Below are 24,057 nucleotides of genomic sequence, written 5' to 3' on the forward strand. Positions count from 1 at the left end.
CGGGGGCTGGCGGTGACACGGCGCCACGGGCTCCTCAGGAAGCGCCAACGCTTCAGGGGGTCACGCAACGAACGTCCCGCCCTCCTCCTTGGCCCCCATCCAAAATGGGTGCTGCGCCAGCGCGTGGGGCCGCTCTGTCCGCACGGTCCTCCGTACTCTATGGCGGCTCGCGCACGGCACCTCACGCATGTCAGATGAGAGAGGAGTGAGCATGCGCAGCGAGTTTTCCTTCACTTCCTCTGGTGGCCGCTCCTGCTTCCGGCCCCCCACTTCCCTGGTAACAATGGAGCAGAAAATGGCCGCCTGAGAGGGGGAGGGAAGGAGACGCTGCTGCCGCTCGGGGACAGACGAAGCAGGGCGAGCTAGGGCCGAGCCCGCTCAGCACCGGGGGAAGCAACGGACCGAGACCCGGCAAGGAGGGAGCCTGGAGGCGGCGGGTGAGTTCCGGGCTGGACGCAGACTTTCAAAATGGCCTAAGGAGGGGAGAGGCCCAGGGGAGGCGGCGGTAGCTCTGGTTGCCGGCCGCGGGAGCGGGGGACTGTGTCACCCTTTGAAACCCGGCCCTGCCTAGCCGGTGAGTTTAGGAGCGGGGCTCTGGCGCTCAGACGGTGGGTGGGGATTCCCGCTCCTGGGGCAGGGAGGGGCGCAGGCTCTCTTGGCCTTCCCGTCTCCACTGAGGTGACCCCTTGGTCTTCTCTGCTGAACGTAGAGCGCTGGTCCTACAAGGCAGCAGGGGAGCTTCAGTTCCTGCCCTATCCCCTCGAGCAGGGGAGGACCGACACCTCAGGCCCTTTCCCAGGTCTGAGCCCAGAAGCGGACCCCTTCCGCCGTTTGGGACCAGACCAAGCACTGTCTCGTGGGGTGCGAAACTTCTCTCTCTGCTTTACCAAGCTGGATTTGAAACTTAGGCTTTGGGTTTGGAGGAAAACTAGGGATTCTATCTCTTGTCTAGTGTCTCCTTTAAGGATGTCTAGCTTCTCAGGCCAAGCCTTCATTTTATCCTCCTCACAATAGGGGCAAGGTGCCATATCGTGATGAGAGAGGTGGAGAGGTTCTCCATATCACTCCCTATGAGGGCCTCTTAAGATTTCTAAGTCTTCAGATTGTTTATAGTTTTGTGATTTTCTGCCTTTAACAAACAAAGAAGTCTGTCTAGTGTTGAATAGATACGTTTTCAAATTGAAGTTGTATGCAAATAATCAGGTGGACTGCACTAAACCTAACACTTGCTTCCCATTGGCTATATTGTCTAATTTAAGGTTGGCGATGATTATGAAATAGTAAAGTTCTAATGTCCATCTTGTAAGCATCTCAGGCAAAATAAGTTGAATAGGTAATGTTGAAAATCAAACAGGAGCTCCTTCCTTTCGTAGATGAAGTTAAAATGTCTTCTCCTGGACTTGGGTTGGATTTGTTATGGTGGTAGCTCAGTATTATGTTCAGCATAAGTTAACCATTTTGGAATGGTTAATCATCATTTGGCAAGTTAAGGAATCAGAAATGTTGGTCTAATTGCACATCAGAAGAAGAAACAACATAGTTTATTAAATAGGATACAAAGGAAATAATTACTGCATTCTTCCCCTTTCATCACCCAATTAGCAATACCTAGCATGTTTGTGCTTCTGACTTTTAATGTCACATAATTAATCACAGCTATTTTTATATAAGGTGATGTGACCATCAAACAATTAGCAGGTGCTTTGCCTGGATAATAAATATGTTGTCCAGTCCGTATTAACTACCCCACAGAGATGTTATCCTGTACAGTTAAAGGAAGAGAGTTTTGACTATTTCAGAACTCTTCTTTCCACCAAAATTAGAACAGCCGGCAGCCTAGTTTTCATACTTTTTTTTGCATTCATCTATATGGTTAAGGCCATTACTTTTTTTTTTTTTAAACCAAAATATTTATACTTGTGTTGCCCTGAAGTGGTCACAGTTATTATCTACTGTATATTTTAGAGTGTTTGTTTGATCAAGAACTCCTCCTAAATGGCAAGAGCTAGCTAGCACCACCACATTTGGCATACAGCGTCCTCTTATCATAAATTTAAAGCATTGTACGGGTTTGATTGTGTCAGGAAAACAGGATGTACCTGAAATGGGATTGCTTCTCTCAAAGCCAAATAGAAATGAGACAGAATCACCAAATCAAGTACAGTCCTCAAAATTGACATGACATAGAGTGAATGTTGAAAGACACTGAACCAAGATGAGCCAGAAAAATAGGCTGAACCTGGAATGGGATTGCTTCTCAATAAACCTTACAGCAGGCATGTCCAAAGTCCGGCCCGTGGGCCAATTGCGGCCCGTGTTCCGGTTTAATACGGCCCCACAGGTAATTTGGCAATATCTATCTTTTATGGCCCCCAACGAATCCAAATGTATTGAGATGAATACATTGTAAAATCTCAGTTAATGTCAGTTGGTCTAAATCAGTTATAAATATATTTGGACACAACATATATACTTGGTGTTATGTTCCTGTTCATATTTTTTTAACTTAAAAGTTGACAGACAACCTTTATTACCAATAATATGTAATGTACTTTACAATGTTCCTGACATATATTTCAGCTTCCTGGATTTTTTTTTTCATCTGGTCTTCAGATATGAAAGGCAGAGTGATTTAACACCTGTTTAGATTTGTCATCCATGTGACAAAATGAAAAGTATGCTGTTTGCAATAAACTTTGCATAAAATAGTTAATTTGCTTTTAATTTTAATGGTTCAAAGAATGTCAGGCAAAATGGTCGGCCCTCACGCATGTTCACTTCATCAAATCTGGCCCTCTTTGAAAAAAATTTGGACACCCCTGCCTTACAGAAAAGAGATAAAATGGAGAAATTTGGAGTGGTGCTGTTTTGTCACAGCTAAATCAATGCTTAAGATTTGCAAACCAGGAGAAAATGTTTTTGGAAACCAAATTGACTATAGTTCTTTCTTAAGACATCGTGAATGATAAATTTATAGGGATGAAGAAACAAAATACACTTGATAGAATTCTGAAATTATGGACCCAAGTAATGCCAGGTAAATCTGGTAGTACTGATATAAAGATGTGTAATTTATTCCCCTTTCCTTGTGGGAAATAGTTATATGAATATGGATTTCATTATACTGGTAAACTGTTCACACGAGAAGTAGGAAGCATATTGTACCACTTTATAAAGTTAAAATAGTACAGTTCTTGTGTATAGACAAGCTCTTAATGTGTTTCAAGCTAAGATTTTAAGGTGTGTGTTAGATTCTTAGTAAAACTTTCTAATAAATCTATTGGAGATACAGTGCATGCTAAACTGGTTTAATTGAAACCCAACCAGATTAACTGATCACTTACCAGCTGCATAGTCTAAACTAAACTCTTAGAATATGTTAATTAACAAGTTCTCAAATTCTCCTCAAAGTTACAGTTTTAAGAGGGGTAGGAGCTTGTAAAAATCTTAACAAGTTAAAGTGTTGGAAGGATAAAATATAACACATCTATAACCTTTTCATCATCAGGATCTTTTATTTTTAATTTTTTATATATTCTTATTGCATAGTCTGTAACTTTAAAAAATGTGAAAGTATTAAACTTCAGCGCAAGGACACATCCTTCCGTGAGTATTTAAATGTAACTTTGGAGTGTCACATTTCCATGTGCTTTTCTCTTAAAAATGTATGAGACACTTGACTGTGCTTAAAATATAAATGTGTATAAGATTGCAATTTTATCTTCTTGTTCTGGTTTATGTCAGCAGACACCAATTGGTATTTCTTGTTTGATCTGAACTGTTGATATTTAACTCTTTCCTTCAGTGAGAACTGCAAAGCTGAGCAGCGTCATTGCTAAGAAATCAAGTGGCAACACTTGATTAGGTAAGCTACACTAAAGTGCATTTACATTATACTTTTAAAGTTAATAACTTTTTTAAAAATTCCAACAAGAACTGCCTTTTTTACATGCAAAGCACATCTACATCCATAATCTCATAAAGAAAAGTTCATGTAGATTATTTCTTGGTTTGTCATCAAAATCAGATGAGATTGTAGTTTTACATACAGCTGTGTTTTGTATTTAAACATATATAAATGTTATTAAATAAGGTACTCTTTATTTAAAAAATGAAAAAAGATCTTATTTTGGGGCATATTTAATGAATTAAACAGCAACCAGTATAGGCTGATACTATAATACTCGTTTGTTGGGTTGCAGTTTATAGTGACTGTCAGCATAGCATTGGCCTCCAGTAGAATCTGTAATAGCAACAATTTTGCGGATAAAGTGGTGTTAAAAGAAGAGTTGAAGTTACATGTTTTTTGCATTAAAATTCTACAGGTTATGTTTGATTTAGAGCTTCCATTAACCGGAGGTCCTGTTTCTGCTGAAACTTGAGGACTACTCGACGGTCTTCAGTTTTGCGGGTCTGGCTCCACAGGATGCTACCCTACTTTTGCTGCTCTCCCTTTCAGTGACGACACTGCTGCTGACATACCACAGTGCTGCTTCCTTCTAACTTCAGAGTGGGCGTTTTGCTTGCTGACCTTACAGGATGCTCATTTTTAGAGCAAGAGAGCACCATTTTCATGAGACTCCTCTTCCAGTGCTGGAAGCTTGTGATACCTCATGTCCAATAGGTCTTCTCTTCTGTGGTATAATCTAAAGACCAAACACAACATATTGTCTTTATTTTCATTTTCAACATGTCTTTGTGACAAATGCTATTTTAATAAGGAAAAAACACTTTGAGCCCTCTCAGTTGACAATGGAGTTCAAAGAATGAAATATTTTATTGGATGCGTGAATGTATTGACTTCTGCGATATACCTATGATTAAAATGATATTCTGTTTATTATGGCTGCTTCTTGCTAGAGCTTGGGGAACATCTTTATTCCTTTATTAAAATAGCATTTTTGACAAATACGTTGTAAAAAGACAAAATGCTTTTTCTGTTCTTTGGCAAGTTGACTTTTTTCCAACTTAATTTTTTTATTTTTTGAGTCGGAGAGTATACATGTGAAATTTGAGTGGTGTAATGTTTGGGGTAAGTTCTTAAGTATCTATCCATCACTTTTAATTTACAGATGGATATGTTAAGAGCTCTCCATATGTGTTTTGTTTTACCTTAGACTGCACATTCATATATTAATTTTATTAGAATTAATAGCAACAAGCAAAGAATAAGCCCAATATGCAAAGCAGACTTTCAGAATTTTGAAAACTCAATCCCCTATTGCCTCAATGCTGTAGATATTCAGACTGTATTGAAGCTCTGATCCTGCAGCAACAGGCATACAGACGCCTCTACGGCTGTGTGGAAAACCCATTGTCTTCAAAGGGGTTACATGTAGACATGGTGGTCCATCTGAGTGTATCTTGTAGTAAGATTGAGGTGCAAATCTCAGTGAGCCTTTTCTCTCACATGCTTGTGTTTTTAAAGTTGTTGGGAATTGAGTTCACCAAATCATCATATTCTACTATGTGTTTTTTGAGAGCAAGAATTCACAGGGTACAACAAGCGATGAAACTTCAAGGTTGAAAACTCATGAAATGTGTGTTTTCTTAATCTAATACGATTATTTATTTATACAATACATGGTATTTGATTGACTTGGGTACATTACAATTGTTTTTACTAGTTTTTCTCTTGTGCATCTTAGAAGAGCACAGATTGTTCAAGTTTTTTTTGAAGCCTAATAATTTATTTGATTTTCACAGCATGTTAAGGGGAACTTTAAAATGACTCGGATTTTGCAAGGTTTTTTTTGTACCTTGAGAGAAATGGGGTTCAAGATGTTTTGATACCTAATTTTAATTTCTCTCAATCTGATTTATTTGTTGCTAGAGAGCTTTTCTGGACAGGATTCAGGGGAAGAAATTTCACTGTGAAAGAGAGTTAATAGTCCTATTAAGGATTTAGGTGATCTTTGAAGTGTGTGTGTGTGTGTGTGTGTGTGTGTGTGTGTGTATTTCAGGTTGACATCTGAGTTTTGTTTTGTACATTTTTTATTGAAGTTTCCCCTCAATAAGGACAACTCTGATTTATGCATTGGTGCAAAAATTTGCCTCTGATTATCATAAAGGGTGACTAGGTCCTGAGGGATAGAAGTGGATCAGTTGATAATACCCAATTAAGGTGTAGTAGGTAATCACTAGTTAGAAATTAGTCCTGTGTTGGGCACAATTGTAAACCTGTTTCCACCTATTAACCTTCCCTTTTGTGTATTCAAAATTATAACTTAAATTGTTGGAAGCAGAGTCAGATATCTGCATATTCTGAGTCTAATTTTCTAGAAAATATCTGTATATGCCAAATGAAATTATATCACTCTTAAATATTAAAATCCATATATTTTCATCAGCAGGGCTCACCAATAAGGGCAGTTTTAGCCCGGCACGGCACGGCGCCGCAGTACGATCTGCACATGCGCAGCACACCAAACCGCGCAGCTGGCGAGCAGGGCTCACCGCTGCTTGTCAAGCCGTGTTCATCAGTCATTAAGTCACAAAACATTTTGGGGTGGGATTAACTCCTTCCCGCCTGTTCTTAACAATGCTTGCTGGTTTACTAATTTAGTTGGTGATAGTCTCTCTTCTCCTTTACTAACAGGGTGGATTGATGGGGCAATTTAAATTATCTTCCCCCACTCCTCCTGTGAGTTTGATGCGGATCTGATTTCCAAGTTGCCAAGAAAGCCAAGACTGACTCTGCTTAGAGTGAGCTTAATTTTGGAGCCAGTCCCATTGAAAACAAGGGTAGGATAGGATTTCTTTGGGAAAGCTGAATTACGCTGAAGTAAAATAGGGAATAGACATATGGCGGCATCATTATAGTCTGTGGCAATGATAATTCCAAAATAAGCGCCACGCGTCATGTAATATAAAATGAGAAAATGATAGTGGCAGCTAGTAACTCTAGATTTCTGTTGTTGCAGCTTTCTGTATTGTATACTTGGGTGATAGATTCTAAACCTAACTAACTAATTAAACAAGCCATAAGGATTAGCTAAGCTAAACATTTTTTCTAGCAACATTCTCTTAAACACACTTGTACTAAATGGCATAGGAATCATGAGCAATGATGCATTGCAAAGTTGATCCATATTGTTCTTCAGACATATCCATATCATTTTCTCCCAATAAGCTGTATTCCTTATAATGATTCATTCTTGCAGCTGTGTCCTGCATCATCTTACACTTGATATGTTTTCCTTTTTTACCCAGAGAAAAAATTTCTTCAAAATATTCCCCGATAAAGGTCTTTTACACCCTGAAGCCATGACAGATTTTCTATGGTAGGGAAATATAGGAAGCTCTGTGTGTACTGAATAATGTCTTCCCTTTTTATTTCTAGTCCATTCCACTGTTCCTGTGCTGCCTCTATCCTTTCCTATATATTGTGTGTCTGTCTTTAAACAATATCTTAACTAACTCTGCCATGCTTGGCCCAGGTTCACTACCACATGAGCACAAAACAAAAAAAATCCTATCCACTCTTTGCACATGTTAGTCTTCTGAGACACAGAAATTGAAAGCCTAGAACTTTCAAGAAGCAAGAGCTGCTTGTTAGGCAGGACAGACTAGAGCCTTTAATTCATTATTATGAGACTCGATGTGTATGTGTAGCATTTTTATGATAAAATGTAATTGTAACTTATTTTTAATGAGAAATTTAGTCCTGGTGATTTTTAAAAAATCAAATAGAAAAATCAATTATTTAAAAAACATTTTTAAAATCAGATTTTTATGCACCCTGATTACTAAGGACTTTGAGACCTACTGTATATTACTGATGACGATCACAACTTTATATTTTTATCACTCCTTTTTCTTCAAACAGTGTAAAGGAAAGACTTTGATCGTTTAGGGTCACAGGTTTCCTTTTACTTTATACTAGTTGCAGTTCTCAGCAATGACTGACTGACTGCTACTTAATTTTAGATGGGGTTCATTCACTTACAGCTACAGAAGAACGTGTACTAAGGTACTTTCCTGTAAATGCAGCTCAGATAGTAAAATAACCCCAAAAGTAAAATTAACCCAAAAACTATGTCCTGAAGCAGTGTGCTTTCTTTTTTTTTTTTTTTCTTGATTGATTGATTGATTGCAAGGAAAACTTAGGCTGGATATGTCATTGTACCATCTGTTCATTTAACACTTATTTATGAGAAGCATGTTGTCACCCTTAGAAGTTATATGTAAGTGTAAAGGATTAAAGATAAAGGTGAACTGAGACTTTAAACCCTTTACTGTTATATAGAGTTAGAAGTGAATTTCTTAAACATCTATTTTAGTAGATTCCTGAATTGCAGTGCCTAATCATCTTTCTTACATTGGCTTAGTCTTACATTTGTATGACTTTGTATTCAGGCTTAGTGGTCACAGTATCAATGAATTAATAATTTTAGCATGGTACTGGAGCAAAGCAACTGATAGCAACTTTTTCAACACCAAATGAGTATCTTTAGTTTTTGATCATTTATATCCTAGAGACCATAAAATAACTCCTCCCTTGTAGATTATAAAATCATAAACTATAGAGAGTCACTTCTAGCTATTAAAGCTTACTATTTTTCTTAGGTTCTGCTGCTTAAGGGAATTCACTTAACTAACCTGTCAAGAATGGGCATGGCAATTTCAGCTGCTGAAAAAGTTTCTATCACTTTTTTTAAAGAACTTTCACTTGTTTCGGTCAAATAGCTTTACAGACTCTTGTTTCCAGCGAACTTTAGATAAATCTTACTGTGCTTCCATAAGAGAAGTTCAATTTCATAATGAGAGAAACTAAAGTTGGCTATAATCAACAGATCTGCACTCACTACATGTTAGAGAGATTAACTCCTCCAGACATTTGTGCTCTTGGTGGTTCTCTGCTGACAGAAGAAGGGACATTTCAGGTTGTTACACACAGGTAAGAACAAAATCTCATGTTAAATTGACCTGAAGCAGTAAAAGCAAGGAAACTTGCTGATCTGAAACATGCTCTTATGGCCTGGTCTATACTACATCAGAAGGTTGAAGTAAGATATGCAACTATAGCTATGTAAATTACATAGCTGAAGTTGACATTTCTTTCATTGCATTTTTCCCGTCCACACGGGGAGGCTGATGGGAACAAACACTCCCATCGGCTTCCCTCACTCCTCATGAGGAGCAGGAGTAGTAGTGCCAACGGAGGCGCCCTTTGAGTTTGGATCAGGTGAGGCTATAATAGACCTGCTAAATTGAACCCCCAGAGATCTACTGCAATGGAATCTTATCTTCTGTGTAGTGTAGACATTCCCTATATGACCTCCGCTTTATAGTTTTAATAGGATGCCACAGTGAAGTTTATTGGACTGTATTGCCAGGCACAGTATATCTTGCCCTTATGTATATTTTTTATGATAATCTGCTTATATCTTAATGTGATATTTCCAAATTAGTGGATAGGTTTAATTTTAGGCATCAAGATTATGCATTACAGTCTGGACATAATCTGTACAGCTGTATCTAATTATTGTTTCCACAGGAGTTGGTTCCATAGTAATATGGTAGTGGTGTTGCTTACTGTCACCATTGAAATCCTGTTGTGTAGCTAGGCAGAATCAAGGAAACCCCACTGTCATTGTGGTACTAGTAGTATCCAAGTGATAGATGCCCAGGATTTATAGGGTTCTGCAGTGGTATAGAACAGAAAAGAATTGTTCTCTATAGATGGATAAACTGGCTTGGTGCAGAGTCTGTGTTAGGTGTTTGTACTAGTGAAGCTAATTTAAGGATTTTCACACTGGTGGCACAGCTATCCCAGTGTGGACAAGCCCCCATATAAACTTAACAGTGTTGATTCTAAATGCAAAACCCTTCTCTGAGGCCTTTTTCAATTGAAATTTCCCCCACCCAACATGTAATTTTGGACTTGGAGAAGGAAGAAGACAAACACAGTAACTCTTGTGAAAGTTACCTTAATATGTGTAAACAAATAGTTACCTTAATATGTGTCAACACATCAGCCTTGAAGATCATGCAATACCTTTTTATTTAGTAGACGTAATGATTTAACTGTAGAGGCATTCTTATTTTTCTTGAAGGTTATGTTTAGAAACAAAAAAGAGGTTTTATGCACTAGATATGGGGCCTTCAGCTTTTTTCGTTTGCAGACCCCTAAAAATGGAAGTGTAGAGACCCCTTTTGGAAGTTTAACATAGTTTGCAGAGTCCATAGGCCAAAGGTGGAAAACCACTACTCTAGACGAGTGCCTAAGAAACAGATCCTATTCTCCAATACAAAGCGTAAAACAGATTTTTTTTCCCTTCTAGTATGTTTGAGGTTTCAGGAGCTTTTTAAGAGAAGGAAGCATTTCCGGTGTCAGTGTTGTAAAGGAGCATTCCACCAGGTGTAATAATACCTAGATAACCAGCCACTTGAGTAATTGGTGTATTCCAGTAGTTGCATAAGACAACGATTTATATCATGGTTAGCGAGACATACTGATTAACAATGAGGCTTCCTTGTTTTGACTTCTATTTGGATACATTTGTACAGGTTTACAGTTTACAACACTTTTCCAGAGCTGGTGTTTTCACTGTTGATGTTGACCAAGTGCACATATGGCTGTATCTCTCACTAATCTTAAGAGATGCATTAGGGGTTCTAAACTAACTCAAGTAGGAAAAGTATGAGGAGAAAGCATATATAGTAGATTCCTGTTTACTACTGGCAGAATGCCAAGAACACAAGACTCTTTTGATGAAAGTGGAATACAAGAATAAATTAACTGAACTGATTTTTAATAGGTTATTTTTGGTATTAAATACTTAAATTTATACTACAGGACCCTTTTCTCCTGAGAAACTGAATGATCTTTATAATACAAAGTGTTCTCTGGCACCACAATCTACTATGCTATAGTTCTGCTTCCTAGTTTTCGTATTTCTTCCAAATTCTTTTGGCGATTGGTTATTCCTCTTTCGTGCCAATAAGAATTGTTGGTGAGTAACATGAGGCACTTCCTTTTCTTCGTAGGATTAAGACTTCAAAGATCAATCTTATAAATTCCTTTCTAAAGGAACAAAGTATTGGGTTTAGATGACTCATCCTTTACAGGATTGTTTTAAGGCAGTCTTTAGACTGCTCTAGATTGAGCTTTGTCAAGTAGCTGCAACATCATGGTATGCTATAAGGAGGTTTAGTCTCCTTCCTGAGCTGTGTTGGGTGCACAAAAGGTTGCCTGGATTTAATCTGTAACTTTTGTGCTTCCCAAAGCATACTGCATTTTCAAAATTAATTTAAATGCTGAACCAAATAGTGATTTTAAATTTGTTTTATATAAAATACTTGTGTAACTGTAACTTTATCAGCAAACAAAATATCTCCATGAACAATTTAAATATAAGATAGTAAGTGTGTTATCAGGTTCGATCTCAGGGACAGATTGTGCTGAATTCCACTGATTATGTCAATAAGATTACATATAAAATGAATACAATAATGTATGGTTTTCAAAATATATAGTTTTTTTCTCTTTTTAGATACTTTCCCACTCTTTCATCAACATGGAAAGCTCGGATTCTAATGATAAAGGAACTGTTGATCACTCAGAAGCGCAGCGCCGAAGTCAGTTGGATCGATTAGAACGTGAAGAAGCTTTCTATCACTTTGTAAATAACCTGAATGAAGAGGACTATAGGCTTATGAGGGATAACAATTTGCTAGGAACACCAGGTACATGACAACATGTAGGTAGCTAAATTTCCTCTAAGCTGCGCAGCCGCAGAGCTGCCTATTAATTGACATGCAGATGCTCTGGGCTGTGGCAAGGAAAGATGCCTCTCCCGAAGCCTTGGATCTGTCATGATGCCCTGAACCTGCCATAGCCATGGAAAGCCTCCCCTCCCTGGGCTCAGTGCTGCTATGGAAAGGCACCTCTCATCTGGCTCTGAGCTACTATGTGGGGTCCTCTCTGCCAGAGCCCTGGAGCAGTCTATCCTGAACCCTCAACCCTAGTACCACCTCCGAATTTGCACCTCCAGCCAGAGTCCTCACCCCATGCCCCAATCTTCTGTTCCAGCCCTAAGGAGTCTTCCACACTCCAAGCCCTTCAGCCCCTCCCCCACCACATGAATTTTGTTATGTGAACCAGTGTGGAAATGATTTCTCTCATATTACCTCCGTAACAAAATTCATGTCACATATGGACGTAAAAAAGGAGTGGAAACACTGGTAGATAGCATAAAACTTTAATTTATGAATGTGAATGTCTCTCTACCTATTTTCAGACTGCCGAGTTCCTCTCATAGTCATGGTGCTGAGTGTGTCTTCAGCATTTATTATGCTTTTGCCACAGTTGTAAGCCATTGTACAGAGTAGCTCTTTTGCTTAGCTGAACACAGAGTAGATCATTCCTTGAAGGTAGTATGAGTAGTTTAGCGTTTATTAGGCTAAGCTAGATGTGCTAACTCAAGTTTAAGGAAATGTTAGTGTTAATTGGAATTTGCAAAGTCTGCTCTAATGAGGGCTGACTTGCTGTCTTGCCAAGTATCTGACTCTCACTTGGGCCATTTCTACATAAGAATGTTGTACAGGTTTAACTAAAGGTATACTTTTAAAAATCAATTTAGTTAAACCTGTTTGAACATTTGTGAACATTCTTATTTCAGTATATGAGTGGCTTATTTTGGTTTAGTTAAAAGTGATTCCTAATATATATGTGCTAAACTGAAACTTTTTAATCTGGAGTGTATCCACTGAGGTGTTTGCAGAGGTTTAAATAAATCAGTTTAAAATAACACTTTAGATAACCAGAGCAACCAGTTACAAGACCCAGCAAGCATTTCATCGTATTCTGAGCAGATCGTAACTCTGTTAGGAGCTGGAGCCTCAACAAGTCTTATCTAAGGGCAATAGAGTTGGTGGGCTGTGAGGTGTCCTTTGACTACACCTGACTTACAGGTATCTCAGTGTGTCAGAATTTCAACAAAGAACACTTAGAAATGGTCAGTATCTTGTTAGTACAGTATTTGCAGTTTAAAAAGAATGTAGGTTTAAGAACCATTAGGTTATGGATTGTTCTTGCCTTCACATATCTGCTTTGAAAATAGTTTTGGAAATCTTTGCTTGCTTCCTAAGGTGAAATTACTGAAGAAGAATTGATGAGAAGGCTACATCAAGTTAAAGAAGGACCACCACAGCAAAACGGTGATGAGAATAGAGGTATATACTGTGTTTGTGGATGCTCTTAACTTTAGCAACTTGTATAGATCTTAACTTGAATGCAGTAATTGATCAAGTTTAAGTCTAGGCAGGTGCAAGATGAGCTGTATTTGAGAGTTAAGATTTATCTGGTATGTGCCAGAGGTCAAAGTTTTGAAGAGATTTCAGTTTGAACACATCACTGCTTGATTGTGCTGCACTCAGATCACTTCTGCATTTCTCTTTGTTCATTTTTTTCTCCATTCTCTTCCCCTTTAAGGTTGTTCCCTCACATTTTCTCATCTTTTTCCCTTTTCCTCTCAAGATTGCCACATTGCCTCCCTTACATAGAAGGTTTACACACAGGTCCCACTGAATCCTGTCATTGTTCATTGTTTTTTAAATGATTTTACTAGACTAGAGAGCCAGGAACTCCAGGCCACTAAGGCTATGTCTACATTAGCACCTATGTCTGTTAAACAGTTATTGGTCAGAGTTCAAAAAAGGTCCCTTAGCGATGTAAGTTTTTTGCTTGCTCATGGTATTGGTGGGCATCTCCCACTGACATCACTACCCCTTCTCATTTAGCTGATTTTATTAAGTCACCAGGAGAGCTCACTCCTGTTGGCATAACATAACTTATATGAGTGCTCTTACAGCAGCCCAGCTGAGTAGGTACAGCTGTGCCTCTGTAAGTTGTAAGTGTAGACACGTTTGTGATTTAACCGCTGGTATGCAAGACTATTGAACTGAGCTAGTCAAACATCTAGGCTGTGTCTACATTGGTGCGATCTTGCGCAAAAGCAGCCACTTTTGCACCAAAACTTGCTGCCTGTCTACACTGGCCATGAGTTCTTGCGCAAGAACACTGACATTCTAATATATGAAATCAGTGCTTCTTGCACAAGAACTATGATGCTCCTGCTCAGGAATAAGCCCTCTTGTGCAACTGTTCTTGCGCAAGAGGCCAGTGTAGACAGGCAACATGAATTTCTTGCGCAAGAAAGCTCAATGGTTAAAATGGCCATCAGAGCTTTCTTGCGCAAGAGAGCGTCTACACTGGCAAGGATGCTCTTGCGCAGAAGCACATTTCTTGCGCAAAGGCACATGCCAGTGTAGACGCTCTCTTCTGGAAGCGTTTTTGCACAAGAACTCTTCCGCAAAAGAGTTCTTGTGCAAAATCATGCCAGTGTAGACGTAGCGCATATCCAATGTGGGGATTGGGTTTTTTTTTTTTTTTTTTTTTATAATTCTATTTTAACTGACTTTCCATTTAGTTGTTACAAGAAATAACTTTAAAAGGTTCAGAGGGGTAGCCAAGCTAGTCTATACAGGATAAACTTAAAAAACAACAAATAGTCTGGTAGCACTTTAAAGATTAAAAAGAACGCGTAAATGATATCATGAGCTTTTGTGGGCACAGGCCACTTCTTCAGATGACTGGAGTGTTGAGTGTCCAGAACCAAAAATAAATGGGGAAGGGGTGGGAGGGGAAAAAATAGCAGGGGGGAGGAGAGAGGCAATGGATATATAAATATCAAAGGGAAAGCTGAGCTAGTATGTAACAGGTAAAATTGATGGTCTGTAAGCATGTGAAGACTGGATATTTAAAAGAAGCAGATAAGAACCATTAGTTAGCAATTAGAGAGGAAGAGTACTAACACCAGATTCTACACAGACAACCATTGGCACCTTAATTGTTAGGTTGGTTGTTAATGTCCCAGCTATGTTACTAGAATGGGAATTAAACTTGTGAATGAAATTCATAAGTTTAATTCGCATTCCAGTAGTGTGAATCGAGATACCGGATGGCTGGGACATTATCAACCAAACAAACAACTAAGGTGCCAATGGTTCTTTGTCTGTGTAGAATCTGGTGTTAGTACTCTTCCTCTCTAATTGCTAACTAATGGTTCTTATCTGCTTCTTTTAAATATCCAGTCTTCACGAGCTTATAGAAATAACTTTAGCTTGTTTTGTTTGTTGTTTGGCTGCAATTTCTGAAGAAGCAGAATTATTGGTAGGTTAGAAAAATATCCACTCCTCCTCCCTCAGAGAAAAAGCTTCTATAGGTATAACTCTTATCAAGTTGTTCAGAATGAAAACATTATGGTGTTTAAGAGGCTTAAATATTTTAAAATTGTAACTTGCTTAATTAAGGAGTTGTATTGTTGGAAAATTTAATCCCAAAATTACCTCAATTCTCTAATTTTGGTAGTTCCCTTTTCTTTTGACAGGTGCTGAAGCCACAGAAGATGTTTCTAATAGAGATTCCATAATAGACTGGCTTAATTCAGTACGACAGACTGGAAATACCACACGGAGCGGGCAAAGAGGAAACCAGTCTTGGAGGGCAGTGAGCCGGACTAACCCTAACAGTGGTGATTTCAGATTCAGTTTGGAAATAAATGTCAACCGAAATAATGGGAACCCAAATCCAGAAGCTGAAAATGAGCCACCTGTAGAGCCCTCCAATGGTGAGGATTTGGAAAATAGCCAAAGTGACACTGAAACTCCAAGGTCTGAATCACCATCTGTAAGACAGCCTGGATCAGACAGAAGTACCTCTGAGGAGTTAGTAACGGAGGAAGAGTCTCCTCTCAGAGGCCAGAGAAGAGCAAGAAGCAGGAGCCCAGAACAACGAAGAACCCGGGCTAGGACTGATAGAAGTAGGTCACCTATTAATCCAGCAAGTGAGACTCCTCGCAGGTCTCCTAACAATATGCCATCTCAGACACTTGATCATTCCCTGGTAAATGAATCTGAGGGAAGTTCTAGAACTAGACAGCATGTGACATTAAGGCAACATATGACGACAACAGAGATGGCAAGTGAAAATGCAGTTCTGTTTTCAACCCCAGAAACAAGACCAGCTCCTCCCGCATTAGGTTCTCCAGAAACAAATGGCAGCAGTGAATCTGCAGCTCCTGGACAGAGGCCACCTACTATAGTTCTTGATCTTCAAGTGCGAAGAGTCCGTCCAGGAGAATATCGGCAGAGAGACAGCATAGCCAACCGAACCCGATCCAGGTCCCAGACACCAAACAATACAGTCACTTATGAAAGTGAACGTGGAGGGCTTAGGCGCACATTTTCACGTTCAGAACGGGCTGGAGTGAGAACTTATGTCAGTACCATTAGGATTCCTATTCGTAGAATCATAAACACGGGTTTTAATGAGACCACATCGGTTGCAATTCAGACCATTTTAAGGCAGATAATGACAGGTTTTGGAGAGTTAAACTACTATATGTACAGTGATGGTGATACAGATCCTAGTGGCCCAGTCCCAAGTCAAAATGTAGATGCTCCTGAGGTACAGAGTGGAGGTGATAGTGGTAGTACTAGTTCACGCAGTGAAAATACTGAAGGTAGCTCAGGAGAGGTATATGAAAGTAGTAATGAAGGAGGTTCAGCATCTGCTAGGCGAGAAGGGCGGAATGCTAGAGGATCAGTCACTTTTGAAGAAAGTGGCTCTTTACCATTCCTTAGCCTAGCACAGTTTTTTCTACTAAATGAGGATGATGACGACCAGCCAAGAGGACTCACCAAAGAACAAATTGACAACTTAGCATGGAGGAATTTTGGTGAAAGCGATGCTCTGAAAACCTGTAGTGTCTGTATTACAGAATACACAGAAGGCAACAAGCTTCGTAAACTGCCTTGTTCCCATGAATACCATGTTCACTGCATTGATCGCTGGTTATCAGAAAATTCCACTTGTCCTATTTGTCGTAGAGCAGTTTTAGCGTCTGGTAACAGAGAAAGTGTTGTCTAAACGAGATCTGAATTTGTGGCTGAACAGCTGGTGTAATAGTGATGGGCAACAAAGTCACTTTCATTATGGCCACTTTTTGAGTGGTGCTTCAATGTATAGTAATGAGTTTGACTGCTTCTTGCCTCCATGAAAACATTTTCTCAGATTTTAAAATGGGAATATCTTTAAACTAGCGTCTTCAAATTTATTCAGTTTCAGAGTCTGGAATTTAAAACTATTTTGTTTCCCCAAAGATATCTGTTATAAATTTCTAATTTCTTCATCCACAAGACTGCTAAGCTCCTTGCCCATCCTCTCTTCTTCCCAATGCATTGTTAATCTTGAAGACCTCAGCGCTCAGATCATCCCTATAAGGAACTTATTGGAGAAGTCATTCAAGCTACAGCAGATGTTTCATAGTGGATTTTTAAAAGCCTAGCTATCCCACTGAATATGAAATTAATTCAACTGCACCCTTAAATATAATTTTAGTTAATTTTTATATTGGGTATTTTTGGACACAAGTGCAAATAACACTAATGTTAGCCCTTTTCCCATTGTACACCTGTCTCCAGCCCATCACTATGGCACGCTGTGGAGTGAACTGATACCTTAATCAGGATATTTATCTTGTGGAAATATAAAAATTGCCTATGCTTGTTTAAATAAAAAAATCACAAGTTTTGTTTTACAATTGTAAAGCTTTTTTGTAGAAACGCAGTACTTTTCCAGTGCACTGTTGTACTAATGCATTAAGAATTAAAATTGTACCATGCTTAGAAATGAAGAGAATGCTTTTCATACGAGACCCACCACACAGTAAACTAAATACAACTGAGCTGCTTTTGTAAATGTTATTGTCAAGAGCAGTGCATATCTGTACTATTTAATTTATGTGAATAGCTACTGTAACAAGAATTAGACATCTTAATTGCATTAAAACTGATGGAAATTGAATGTTATAATTGCAATGTCTTGGCTCAGTAATGCCACCAAAAAGATGATAAAAAAAAAAGAAACCTGCTCTGAAGACTGGTTTTTTTCCTTTGTATGGTTACTGCTGTGTAATGATACAAACTTTCACATGTACCAGTTTCATTTGGTGAGGATTTTGCCCACACTTTGTATTAAACTGTATTTTAATCACTGAGGAAGCTGTATGTAAATTTCAGCAGTCAGATGTTAGCAAATTAATTTTTCTTCTCCCACCAAAGTGGCACAGTGGTCTCTGTAACATTTAGTGATCTAACACACTGGCCTCCTAAATCAATGGCAGTTACACGTGACCCATGGTAAAGAAATTAACATTTAGATGTAACCAAGAATAATCTTTTAACAGTTTCTCAAATAAGTTGTCCATCTTAAATTATTGGTTATTGGAAAATATTTAAAAAATGAAATTTCAAGTTGGTTGAATTTGCAACTTATTTTCCTTCAAGTAAAATGTTAGGCATGTCTCTTTACTGTTAAAACTATCAGTTGCATTTTGAATTAAGTTAGTATGGACGTATCAATATTCAAATCTTTTAAATGCATTTATATAATTTTAAATCTGCTTTGGAAATGTTCGTACATCAGCTATCTTCACATTTGTGGGAAACCTCCTCTTCCCCTTCTCCAATTCCCAAAAGAACTTCCTTGTATCTACTCTTTAGTAGCTTTGCCTGTGCTACAAGTTTTATCAAGGAAAGCAAAGTTCTATTTCAAGTAAAAAACGTAGTAGTAGTTAACTAGGGATATGAACTGCTCTTGCTGGCTAAGTCAAAATGTTGCTTGATACTCAAATGACAAAACCAAACCTGACCTATGTTTTTTTACATTGACATCTCCAGTGCTTGAGTAGTGGTTACATAGAACATCATCTTAGCTGTTAAGCCATTCTAATTGAACTATCATCCAGTTAATTGCTGGAACCTTTTCTTTTTCTAACAGTGCATTTTCCTGTCAGTCTCAGGTCAGTGGAGAATCCTGACTGGCTGGCAAGTTCATTTTCCTCCTGGTGGAACACTCCATCACTGGAGGAGTATTCCTTACCATATATTTTTAAAGCAAAAGCATTTATAAACAAATATATGCTCTCATATGTACTCTGAGATGTGTTCATCTATAAAATTGGAGGTTAGAGATTAATGTTATTTCTTGGACTTTGATTCATGAATGTAGATAATGAATCTTAAGCCAACTCGACTTCTCAAGCATTGGACACGATGATTTTGAATCTTTTCTGTAGTGTGCACATAAGTGTATGCAATTGCTCACATTTTTCAGTAATACTCTTTGCTGACTTGGACTGCAGAATTAAAATAAATATTTTATAGTGGTATTTGCTACTGATTTCTAAATACACTTTTAGCTTTTTAAAAATAGGTTGTCTTATGAGGACTAAGAACAGTAATGCGAATAGTATGAACCCATTAGCAACAAGTGCTACACAGTGGAGCAAGGCTGTATTACCTCATTGAGCAGTTATTCTTTTGCTAATTTAAATTATAGTTCTTGGAAACCAAGAACAATACAGTTCTTTGTAGTTTTATTATGATTGCCTTAATTGTAACAACAGTTAACGTGTCCGAGGTTTCCAGAAAGTACCAGAAACCAGTATTTCACCTCAATTTAGAATGAACCCTTTGAATGTTTTAATTATAATGAAATTTATTTCAAAACATACACCAGTAGCACTAGTTTCCTTTTTTTTACTTCAAACAGTTGACAAGATTAATATAGCTGTGAGGGCACGGCTAGACTGTGGGGTTTTTCGGGATACCAGAGAGATCCTGAAAAAACTCTGCTGTGTCCAGGGAACGCCTTTGCTCTTTTGCAGAAGAGCAAATGCACACTTTTGGAAGCCCCTATATTCCTCATTCTACGAGGATGAAGGGGACTTTTGAAAGAGGGTTTTTTCTGAAATTTGGCCCAGTCTGGACAGAAAAAGCCTCTTCCGACAAAATCGGAAAAAGGTATGCAAAATGCGGAGCATATTATGCGTATCTTTTTCTGATAGCTCCTTGCAGTCTAATCATACCTTTAGTGAGGCACTCTTAAGTAGATAAGGCATTTACCAACACAACAGTCCTAGAAATGAGCAATGGTATAATTGTGCCCTGTGCTACATCCAGTAACTCAATGGAGTTTATAAATTACTTTTGTATTTTGTGCAAAACAAATTTGTGGAAAACTATTGGCCTCATCCAGGAGCAGGAATTCTTATCTGAATAAGGTTGCTGGATCAGGCCCAGGTATTATAAGGAAATATAGTTCATTCCTATATAGTACAAGAAATTTGTGGTTGTCATTCTTTCCTTTAAAGTTATAGTAAGCTTTAGAAGCCAATATTAATTCTTCAATTTTTAATTAAATTGCAAGCTTTATAGGTATAGAAGTGTCTCTAGTGAGGTGCTCAGAATTTGCTGAAGTTAATCTCTCGAGTCAATTTATTTGAAAGTATATGAATCCTTTTGGTGCCAAGCATTCTTAATGTATTTGCATCTCTAGCTTTCGTAAGCTTAAACCTATTTCTTTCAGCATTGGAATTGTAGATGGATGTGCACTGTTTTTATCGCCACTTTACTGGATGCCTCTGGCCATTGAGAGGGTTAAAATACAGCTGTTATCTTTTTTGTGGGGGAGGGGTTATGCCAATGTCTACATAGATTCAGACATTTAAAAGATTCTGGTAGCCTTGTGATACATTTGCTGCTCTCCTTAATTTACAGTGCCATCTTGTGGAAGTTTCTCTTACCCTTTTTCTGAGTTGGGGCAAATACACATCTTTGCCTCCATTATTCATTTAAACATTAATTTCTTTGCTGTTTAAGCTTTTGTGTTTGAAGGAGCTACCCTGCTAGAGCTTGTATAAAGCAAGCTGATATTAAAAACACACACAACTGCACACTGTGGACAGCTATCCTTCTGCTGGTTGGGATTACCTCCAAGGTATTTCCTGTGAACAAATCCCAAATGTGTGCATACTAAAATACTCCAGGTTAAAACATAGAAGAGTACACAATCTTTTGAAGAGTGCAGTATATAGTTCTAATCACTTGCAAATTTGTAGACATTTTTAATGGGTTTTATCCATTAAGTGAAAGAATGGTGAAACATAGTGACTGGTTTTTATTGGGTTTCTTCTTTTACTTGCACTTTTGTAAAATAAACAGCTTTTTGCAAATAGTATTTTGCAGGCAGTTAATTCATTTATGATAACTGATCCTTGTTTGGAAAATAGTGTTTGACATAGGGTAGTTGCTGCACTGCATGCATATAGAAACTACTCAAAGTTTCTTAAGGACTTTCTGTAGGAAGTATTAGTTGCATGCATAGCAGCTGCACTGACATATTGTACAAATTTTGAAGATGCCATGATTGGCCATTGTGCCAACTTGCAGATTGATTGTATCCATTAATGTTGACACAATGGGCGATAATGGCTATCAGCTATCCATGGATTATGCAAATATGTCGTGTCCAAAGGACCATTTCACTAATATAATTTCAGCAAGAAATGTATTTTACAATGTTTGCCAACACTTTGAGGTAATTCACTTTGTGATGCATTATAGTAACTAGGGTCTAATTTTAAGGTGAGGAAAAGAGCTTTCATTAAAGCTGACCATTGGTTTCCATTTTCTACCAGCGTGCCTAGGTAGTCCATAGGTCTTCCAACAGTGTGTGTGCTTAATCAGCACCTATATTGCAATATCACGGTTCAGCTGGCTGGGCTTAGCTGTTTAGCTGCAGCCTTAACTTTTATTTGCATTTTTAGTTTGAGACCCTTAATATAATTGTGATGTATTCTGTGTAAATATCTGGTGTTTCCATTCATTGTCAGTATGACTTGCTTGATTTAGGGTTACGTAATCAGAATTTTGAGTTGATTAGGTTCACAGTTCTCATGGAAATGCCTGTGCCAGATTATCTGGCTTCTCCCTGGAAGCGTTAACTTGGAGCCATGATAAGAGAATTGAGCAACATATTTTGAAATATTTCAAATTTTCACCTACAAGAAATCTTTTTATGGTTGGGTTGGGTTGGTGAGGGGAAGGAAACAGAAGCAAATCTAATGGTAATGTAATTTACTTAAAGCACATTAAATTATGTTGTGTAAAAACTAGTTTCAATCTGTTATACCAGGGCTTCCCAACCTCTTTTGTACCAAGATTTTCCTTTTTCTTGTAGGCGAATCCATTATTGAATCGTATTTGGGTTCAATATGTGGTTTTCGTCATTTAAATTAAAATCTGAAGAGTCCTTCCCGAGTCCCTATATCTGTTAGGCTATTGGATGGGAAGCCCTGTATTAAGCTGAGAATGTAACAATTTTCCTTTTTGTACAGTGCTTTAAATTGTTTATATTGGACTTTAGTACAAAATGGTACTCTTAAAGGTCATAAAACAGTTTGATCATATTTGATAGCTAACATTTAGGAGGAGTTTGTTTCCTATGTAAGATGTCATAATGCAAATTTAAATAGACTCAATAAAATGCATGAAGTGATTATTTTTGTTCTTTATCATCTCTCCTTGGGGGAGGGGGGACATTCATTCTGTAGTGGGAAAGTAATTGAAGCTATCGAGGTTAACAGCTCATGATAAATGTGATAGGAATCCATTTTTTCCTCATTTCCTGTTGTTTGAAGTGAGAGACCAGGAGAGGTATTGAAACAACCTCTGGCTTTTAGTCAAAAGAATTTCTCTTTGTATGCTAAACTGAAGGAATAAATCTCACTATATACTAGAGTTAGTAGCTGTGATTTATGGGTGTCATTTAGTAATTGAAATCAGTGACCTGGCCTCAGCAATGAAAAACAAACTAGAGACATGCCATAAAAACACTGATAAGATTTTGTTTGCATAAATTCATGTATGGCCAGAGGCTTCCTTTTAAAATTAATCTCTGACCTGACATGAATGAGAAGGAATCTAAATACCTTTTGGAGGATGTGAGAAACTTAACACTTCACCATGCATGTTCTATGAGTATGAAGCAACAACCAATCCTTGACACAAGGGATGATCTCTGAAGCAAAGAGGGGGAGGGAGGGCTCTAATTGTATTTATTAAGAGAGTCAACAAGATGTAACAAAAAAATGGAAGGGAGGAGTAGGAGAACAACAGGTGGGATAATACAAAGGCTTATATAGACATGCAGGCTATAGGAAGAGTTGTGTGTGGGAGGATTGATGGATTGAACTGCTTTGTGCTATTTTCCTAACTTAGTTATGAAGATATTTCTTAACAAGTGGTGCCTTGTGTCAGAAACTTATCAGTATTGAGTTCAGTTTGGACCAAAAGTGGCACTCTTTGTACTGCAAAGCAAAATGGAAGCATCCTCTGAAGATGCCTTCAAGGTGATTTATCTGTTTAATTAGGGACATAATTTAATGTTTCTGAAGGTAAGGGGTTGGGAATTGGGAAGTCTTGAGTTATAATCCTGGCTCCAACACAGTGTTTATTGTTTTGGGCAAGTACCTTTGCTTCTCTCAATTGCCCTGTTTCAACAGATGAGGATCATGATCAACTGGTTCAAATATGCCTCCAGTAGGTGCCGACATTCATTATATGGAGTGTGTTGGTCTCTCTTGGGAAGTGGCGATAGCCACATTGTTAAAGGCCACCACTACAATAGGAACTCTTGCATAGAATGACCACTGAAAATGATCTCATGTCCTCAGTATTGATGTGATTGTGCTGTACCTACTCTGTAGAGGGCAGACTTCATTTTCTAAGGTGCCTTTTTACCAGTGTCAAAGTCCTAAAATATCCTCTGTATTCTAATTCTTATCTATCTTGAGTTTTTGTACCAGAACCCATCACTATAGTATTCAAGCATTTTCCATGTAAAATCAATAGTGATATCCTGGAGTCTTTGGATCTCTTTGCTTTTGGGGATTCAAAACTCTGCTTCGCTTTCGCTTGTTTGGTTTGTTGTATGCTCTTTTTTAATTGGGCAAGTGTGGGGGAGGTTTTTTGTTCATTTGTTTTTAGGATGGTATAGTCAATGTTGCGAATGATATACTTGCTATGGTGGAAAGAAGAAGGGTTTGCAGTGTTTTCTAAAGGATAGTTCAGTTCTGGATCTGTATAATGTCTGGAATTCTATTTCTAGTCAGATCTTGCCTAAGGAGTGCTTTATTCTCATCTCTC

The 24,057-nt window shown here is 38.2% G+C and overlaps 1 protein-coding gene across 5 annotated transcripts; it reads left to right on the plus strand.

Moving 5' to 3' along the window:
- Window positions 1-210: 210 nt before the first annotated feature.
- Window positions 211-22,408, plus strand: RLIM (ring finger protein, LIM domain interacting). Of its 5 annotated transcripts, XM_006136179.3 has the most exons (7): window positions 211-437; window positions 3,806-3,865; window positions 4,326-5,032; window positions 7,213-7,283; window positions 11,499-11,691; window positions 13,096-13,179; window positions 15,396-22,408. In XM_006136179.3, exons 4-7 carry the CDS (start codon window positions 7,281-7,283, stop codon window positions 16,934-16,936), a joined length of 1,821 nt encoding a protein of 606 aa, XP_006136241.2. In that variant the 5' UTR covers window positions 211-437; window positions 3,806-3,865; window positions 4,326-5,032; window positions 7,213-7,280; the 3' UTR covers window positions 16,937-22,408. The 5 variants fall into 5 exon arrangements, with proteins under 5 accessions (XP_006136241.2, XP_006136240.2, XP_006136242.2 ...); XM_006136178.3 differs by lacking the exon at window positions 7,213-7,283; XM_006136180.3 differs by lacking the exon at window positions 4,326-5,032.
- The last annotated feature ends 1,649 nt before the right edge of the window (window positions 22,409-24,057 follow it).

The sequence above is a fragment of the Pelodiscus sinensis genome, chromosome 13 (assembly GCF_052426305.1).
Source record: "Pelodiscus sinensis isolate ZL-2025 chromosome 13, ASM5242630v1, whole genome shotgun sequence".
NCBI lineage: Eukaryota > Metazoa > Chordata > Testudines > Trionychidae > Pelodiscus > Pelodiscus sinensis.